This window comes from Oncorhynchus mykiss, chromosome 20, assembly GCF_057628025.1.
Source record: "Oncorhynchus mykiss isolate SJ-2025 chromosome 20, ASM5762802v1, whole genome shotgun sequence".
NCBI lineage: Eukaryota > Metazoa > Chordata > Actinopteri > Salmoniformes > Salmonidae > Oncorhynchus > Oncorhynchus mykiss.
In genome coordinates, this window is record NC_143041.1 from 33191083 (window position 1) to 33199371 (window position 8289).

General features: G+C 39.9%; 1 protein-coding gene across 1 annotated transcript; it reads left to right on the forward strand.

Annotated features, from left to right (window-relative positions):
• Positions 1-290: 290 nt before the first annotated feature.
• On the forward strand, positions 291-3933 carry six3a (SIX homeobox 3a). The gene is made up of 2 exons (XM_021576373.3): positions 291-1312; positions 2841-3933. The coding sequence occupies exons 1-2, from the start codon at positions 621-623 to the stop codon at positions 3031-3033; spliced, it is 885 nt and encodes a 294-aa protein (XP_021432048.1). The 5' UTR covers positions 291-620; the 3' UTR covers positions 3034-3933.
• The last annotated feature ends 4356 nt before the right edge of the window (positions 3934-8289 follow it).

Here is an 8289-nt window from a genome sequence, read left to right on the forward strand (position 1 = left end):
TAACAAATTGCCAATACTATGTTTCATTGGTTTAAGATATATATATATATTTTAGATATGTTGCGCAATATAGCCTAGCCTATTGTGAGAAAACCCTACCCGAAAATAATTGACTCTGTTATAAGCAAATTTTTTCAAAGGTGTATTCCGGTGTCCCCCCCCCCCCCCCCAAGCATCTCTACCCTACATATCTTCTTTAGCTTTAACGAGCCTCGTTAAGATCGCAATAATATTCCACCCACTAATTGCTCATTCCATTCAACAAATAGGCGAGCGTTGGCTTCTACTTCACGAGAGCCGTGCAGTGGGAGGGTGGTGTTGAGATTGGAGTTTGTGATAACCCCCTGTGCTTGCAACAGAAGTGGTGAAAGCCCTAGTCTACGTAGTGGCTAATGATTGGCACGCTTGACAGTGATTGGCAGGGCTGCCATGACAACCTCACAACGACACCAAGAAGACCAATAGAAAAGCGAAACAAAATGTTTCAATGCTACACTCACGGTGGATTTAGGGGGAGATATTATGAGGCTGGTGTCATTATAGGCGATAGCTATTGAATCATACAATCTTTACTCGTCGTTCTTTTTCTTGATAATTTTCTTTCTCTCTCAGGTCATTCCATGGTTTTCAGATCCCCTTTAGAGCTTTATCCCTCCCATTTCTTCCTGCCAAACTTCGCTGAGCGCCCTGTGCTCTTGGCGAGCAGCACTCCCAGCACCAGGTCTCCAGAAGACTTGTCAATGTTTGCGCTACCGACCCTCAACTTCTCTCCGGAGCAAGTGGCGAGCGTCTGCGAGACGCTGGAGGAAACCGGAGACATTGAACGGCTGGGACGATTCCTGTGGTCCCTGCCGGTGGCACCCGGAGCATGCGAACAGATCAACAAGCATGAGTCGATCCTGCGAGCTCGCGCAGTGGTTGCTTTCCACACGGGGAATTTCCGAGACCTGTACCACATCTTGGAGAACCACAAGTTTACCAAGGATTCCCACGGCAAACTGCAGGCCATGTGGCTGGAGGCACACTACCAGGAGGCCGAAAAGCTGCGCGGTCGCCCCTTAGGACCGGTTGACAAGTACAGGGTACGGAAGAAGTTCCCCCTGCCCAGGACCATCTGGGACGGCGAACAGAAGACGCACTGTTTCAAAGAGAGGACGCGCGGTCTGTTAAGGGAGTGGTACCTTCAGGACCCATATCCAAACCCCAGCAAGAAAAGGGAACTGGCTCAAGCCACTGGACTCACTCCTACACAGGTCGGAAATTGGTTTAAAAACCGGAGGCAACGAGACAGAGCCGCGGCAGCAAAAAACAGGTCAGTGCGCTGTTCATTTGTCATAGCATATGCTACATAGCACCAAATAGGCTACAATAATTTCTTTAATCGAAATGCAAATATACCATGTAAATGTTCAACTTCATCGTAGTAATACACAAGGTTATAGAGGGGTTACAAATGAGCAAGTTGGGTGTATAGTTAGGGGTGGGGAGGGAGCACGGCGACATTTTACTTTTTGATCTCATAGGCCTATGCAATCATTGCCTACCGAAAAATATAACTATTATTGTTTTCCAAAATAATCCCCAAAATAGTATACTGCGTAAAACATTTTCGTGCGTAAAGCTAAGCTTGTAGGCTTCAGGCTACGCTGGTATGCCAGTATCCCTGATAAGCAAACTGAAAACACCAAGGTATGCGTTAGATAACAAAACAGGAAATACACACAAAGAAAATCATCAACAATGTACATTTGAATTTGTCCTATATTCCAGACAATAACGCAAATAATTATTGATGAAGTCTGTTAAACTTTGAATACAGCATATTATGATGATACTACAACAGTGCACGTTTTCGATTATCATCTTGTATCCCAAAGAGAGTGTTGTTATCTTCAACAAGTGAACGTTTTTGTCTGGAAACATCACATACACTGCAGGGGTGGTATAGATATGGATCCCAAACAGGAAACAAAACACATACGATCAAATACTGCAGGTTATTGGTTACTTGTTTAATCAAAATAATATTATATGCCTATATATTCAAAGGTTGCACCTGTAAAATGACTCTGTAGACTAAGATAGGCCTACAACCAAATGCTAATGTTAAAACACACACAAAGATGGGGTAGTTTTACTATATTAATATGAGTCCAGTTACCAATTTAACATTTTTTTTTTCGTGGTGCTTTTTACACATAAGAAACGCATACATTAGGCTATAGACGTTTGGAAATGATTGATGCATAACACACTTGATATAAATCAACATAAACATAAATACAAAATAATTATTCTACAATTATGGCCTGTTTTGCAGCCATATTTTCGATTCACAGTGTGTAGCCAATTATTTATTTGCGATGCAATAATTTATTACAAATTGGTGAACTGAACAAGCCAACTGAATAAAAACAGTTGGTGGTGAAAACAGCTATATTTCTTCATCTGCATTTTCCCAGTGATAAAAGAGTACATCATGGATTCATTCATTTAGTAAATCAAAACAAATCAGAAAAATTAATCAATCTTTTATTAATTTGGATAGGCCTGGGTATGACAGAATCTACGATAAAATACAGCTCTCAAACTACATTGGCCATGATTTAAGTAGCTAACAACACGCCTGTTACTTTAACATAGACTGTTATATTTCTCCCACATTTAGTATTTGTATCTGCTTTGCTTTAGCCAATTCTTACCCCCATGATGTGTAGGCTACAGAGCTGCATTTGTTAAAGGCTTGTCAGCGAATGAATGACAAGCAGGCTGAACGCTATTTTGCGGAGCAACACTGTGTTTAATTGCTATGTTATTTTTCCTTTCTTTATATTCTCCAGGCTTCAGCACCAGGGAATAGGACAGAACGGTATGCGGTCCCTTTCAGAATCCGGGTGCACTCCACGCAGCTCGGCGGAATCGCCGTCGACCGCGGCCAGTCCTACTACCAGCATCTCCAGTATGACAGAGCGAGTTGATACTGGAACGTCCATTCTTTCAGTAACCTCCAGTGACTCCGAGTGTGACGTATGATATAAAAAAAGAGAAATATTTACAGGAAATATGGACCTGAAAAAAAAAACTATGAAATATCGGGATGAAAAAAGGACCAATTGATTTAAATATTTAAAAAAATATAAAAGCACGTCTTTTTTAAGCGCTTTCAATGGACCCACCAAGCCTTCCCCTACCCCCCACCACTACCTGCATGATGTTTTTTGGTATCTGGGGAACATACCCTGTTCAATATTTCTACAAGGATAATCGAGAAGAGGGAATTACCAGAGGGTGTTTATCGCCTTTTCATCTCTGTTTTAGTCCAAGTGATGATGCCGCTCAGCCAAGATGCAATCCTGTTTTACTTTATGTTCATCAGACAATCATTTACGTCGTAAGCACCTTTTTACTATACACTTCTGTCACTGCCTGTGTGGGGTAGGCCTACATGGTCAAATGTGGAACCCAATCGTTATGACTGTATCAGATTTTTATTTTTATTTTAAGATTTTATATTGAATTATGTATATCTCAAATAATGCCATCATTCTCCCGCGGTCTGTAATATCCTATATGTGTAGATATGCTTGTACATAATATTGCTCTCCCATCTCCATCCTCTTTTCTATCCCTGTTCTTGACTTGGTGTTCCTATACATAAAATATTTGTCAAAACGTAAAAAAAAGTGCTCTAGGCGTTTCTTTTGTTTGTTTGTTTTGATAGACTACCTAACATGGGATAATGACGCTATATAAACGTGTTATCGGTCACATTTATGCAAAGGTATATAATATAAACATTGGAATACTCTTCAACAATTCAAGTCCTATACTTCCCCGTGCATCACCTAAAGCGCTTATTATTCAATGGTCATTTCTTGCGTGTTTATGTTAATGTACATTTCTAAATCAAATACAGTATTCCATTTTCTTATATATTCTGCATTACGTCTCTCTTTTAAGTGAGTGTTCATTATCCACCATCAAGCGTTTATGAGCATCTAGGCCTATGTTGAGAAGTGGTTATGTTATGCTCATGCAAGCATAATGATTCTGATACACATGCTGTGGTCCTTTTACGAAACTACACATAGGTTGAAGCCTACGATGTTTAAAAAAAGTATTTTGCCCCTAAATATATGCATGTGTTATGGTAAATGTCAACGTCATAGTCTCTTAAACGAGAGTCCAGTTTCCCCTTTTGTTTATGGTTGCCAGTGAATACAGAAATTAAGTAAACGCGCCATTAAATGGACTAATCATGGTGGACTCCTCCCCTGCCTCAATCTCTCATTGTGGTTCGGTGAAAGAGCCTTTCTTCACCCAGGGATGAGCATTCCCTACAGAAAAGCTTTCCCCAGGCGATTTATCCTAAAATCAAAACCAATCGTAATAACCCTTATACTTACAAGGGAACTGAAAATAATTATTATGGTAGATTATTATTGTTCCTCGACAGAGTTCCCGTTCTTTAAAACCTTACCAACATGTTTTGTAGCTGTGAAAAATAAACGGTATAGTTTCAATGCAACTGTGAGGACAGGACGTCTCCTTTGAAAGGAGAAAAAAGTAGGCCAGGGAGGCTACAACTGTTTTACTCTGGGCTCAGGGAGGCTACAACTGTTTTACTCTGGGCTCAGGGAGGCTACAACTGTTTTACTCTGGGCTCAGGGAGGCTACAACTGTTTTACTCTGGGCTCAGGGAGGCTACAACTGTTTTACTCTGGGCTCAGGGAGGCTACAACTGTTTTACTCTGGGTGCAGGGAGGCTACAACTTTTTACTCTTTGTTGGTGGAATAATAACTAACTGCTCAATTCAACAGTTCAACATAATTAACTTTTAAGACACACAACAGAATGCGTGTACATGCATGCAGTGTATCAATTCTATTGGCATTGGAATTGACATATGTCGTTGACACTCGGGATATCTTAATGAGCTGCAATCCAAAAACAAAGTCTAGGAAACATCTATTGAACATATCTTGAAAGTGTTGATCATTACCCTTAGTCCAACCAAAGGAGCTAAAGGACATTGACCTAAAGTGAAACGCATAAACGAACATGCTGACAAAGGAATACATTCCGCGGCCAAGATCCTCATTGCTTTGACATCGGAATGTCCGTAGACAAAAATATGGGTATTTTTTTCGACGATATCCCAACCCAGAATTTTCACATGGCAACAACTTAAACTAACTGCAAAGTTCACCAATAACCCACTTGTAAAACAATGTTACTCGCTTACTTAACTCGGCAACTGTGTGTGTTTTTCTTCTCACCTTTATTTAACCAGGTAGGACAGTTGAGAACAAGTTCTCATTAACAACTGTGACCTGGCCAAGGTAAAGCAAAACACATTAACAAACGTACAGTCAATAACACAATAGAAAACAATAGAAAAATCTATGTAGTGTGTGCAAATGTGTGTGTGTGTGTGTGTGTGGGTTGTGTGTGTGTGTGTGTGTTACTGAGAAGCTGTCTCCATTTGATGGGCAAGAATGCAAGGTCTCCTAAAATTGAGAAACGAGCATAATTCGAATTTTACGCATAGGCTTAACCCCTTTAATGTAAAGTTCTCTAGGTCTTATTCGGTCTTATTCATGAGTCGCTACATCAGTTTTCACTACCTAGGCAACCTAGGCTACTCATATAGTTTTTCTCGTCGTGAGATGAATAGGAAAACAACCACTAAACAAACACTAAACATAGCCTAGTGCAATATCGATTAAAAAAAATAACTTGGCCCTAATGCAAACTAGGTGCAGAAAAACAAATATGAACTGATTAGAGTACACTCATTGGGAGTTGTGGTTGTGGTAAATCTGCATTTAAGCCCATTTTAACTGGTAAATCCATCTGCAGGAGAAAGATAGGGCCTATCACCCGCACCGGGCAGTGGAAACCATAGCTGATCTGTATCACCGCAGCAGACCCTCTCAGACCACATTAGTTTATTGGCGACGACAAGTCCCAGCCATGATTAAGATTACATTAATCGGAAACTGAAGAGCATTTTTATCAATAAAAAGGATATGGGGGATTAACTATAACGCAGATGTCCGCTATAACAATCATAGTAGGCCTAGGATAGCCTCAATGAAAGTGATTTGCATATTTTCCGATACTTAAAGCCGGAGCCGGACAATACGATCTGTAAAGATAATTTAAACGGAAGTTAAATAAACTGTATGTATTCTTTCTAAATGTAATCAGCAAATAAAACTTTGTAGTAGTAGCTTAACTAAGAATAACTTTAAACAAATAGCGTATGTATTAAAACAAATGTAAATGTACATTTTGCAGGTGGTTGACATTTTGCAGATGGCATTATAGGCCTATATATAACATAGGACATATATTACCTCTAACTATTAAGTAGATGAGGTCTTTTGTTTCATCAGGGATCATTACTGGTGCAGCGTTTTGTTCGTGATCTTTCAAGTCGAATATATATCATGAGACAAAATAACTTTGCCAGGAGTAGTCGCCGTCTCTGATACTCACATCGAAATACTTACAGAAAGTAAACGAGAATGTGAGACGAGCGCAGCAACAATGGACGGGCATGTTTTTTTTTCTTCACTCCATATCTGTGCCTGGTCTATGGTGCGTGCGTCAAACAAACAGAATAATGGATTATTTGTCCTATTCCCATAACCTTGCGAGCGAGGCAGCCCACAACTATTTGGCCATGGTCCGCAGTGAGAAAGGCTTGCACTGCCCCGTTTTTTCTCTGATTTCATCGGTTAACTGAACACAACTTTTCTATTCGTGTGTATTCATGCAGCTCTCAAAGAGCGGCAGTTCCCTCTGACCCGGATTCTGCGCGTGCAGCAGTGGCGCAGCCTCACAGTGCACAGTGCAGGCGTTCTCGTCAGGACCGGGTCTTTTGGTTTTTAAAAAGCAGGCCTTGAAAAAGGTAAGACGTCGGACAAACAGTTAGTAGACTATATTCTTATTTGTGGAGAAAGCTACCGGCCTACTGCACCATACTAACATCATTTTAGAGAGGTAACTAATTGACAGGATTGTTTTTTTTTTTTTTTTTTTACAATTTACGGTGTAGGTCTGTCTATTCAATTGCAATTTGGAAACTACAGGTGGATATATAATTTTTTATTTGAGGAATTCCAGGCATATGTTGGATTTCAAAGGATCATATGAGAAAAGGTAGGAAGGCGGACTATAGGTTTGCACAAAAATGTGTGTGTGCGTGTGTGTTTAGTAAGAGAGAGAGAGAGAGAGAGAGAGAGAGAGAGAGAGAGAGAAAAGGGAATTTCCATGCAGTTCAAAACTAAAAAGGGAGCAGTCTATGACTTGTTCTCAGAATGCCACAAAGCACCTGTCTGATGTAGTCTCCATGGCATGCAGGGCCCGTGATAAACATTCTTCCCTCTCTAAAACTACTGGGATTTAAAACTGTAATTCTATTAAATAGTAATTGAAGGGTCACGAGAAGCTATGATACAGGATCAGTGGTGTATAAGCCAACCGTTTGAACTTTAATTTGGAACCATAGGCAGATGGGATCATAGCTCCTCTGATGCTTACCGTTTTAAAACTGGTCAGCACAGGGGAAAATGGTTTAATGCCGATTAGTACCATTCCATAACCCCTTTTAAACAAGCACAACATGAAAGCAACCCAACTTTAGCTTGTTCATCCGAAACACACCTCTCTACTACTCAATGGAGGGTGTGGGGTGCTGGGCATAGCTCTGATCTCGCGCCTTCTGCACACTGGGCAGACAGACCCATGAGCAGCTTAAATACCGCTAGCACCTGTGTTTTCAACAGCTATTCTCATGCCATGGTAGATGGGATTAGAAATGAAATAGTTCATTCTATTTATATGGTTCTATTTCTAAGGGCATTGCTGTATACACTATAAATAGAAAACACAAACACATGGAGAGAAATAGGACTATAACATTAGTTTGTGAAAACCTGTGCACAATACGATTTTCATAGTTTAGTATGATTCATTATTTGATCTTTAAAGAATCTTTAAAATGTTTCAAGATGACTAAACACATGAATAAACTTTTACCAAAAGATAAAATATCTTGCACATATTTACACATCCGCATTTGCTATCGACTTGCTTATTAGCCTCTTGATTAGTACCATTTTTAAAATAGACACATTATTATTTTATAGCAGTTTGCTTAATGTCCCTCAGATTCAATCTTAGATAATCTGGCCTACGTTTTAAGACATTTTTTTTTAAACGAAATAACCGCTTTCAATTGATATTAAGGATATAATGCTACCCAAAACTACTCCATA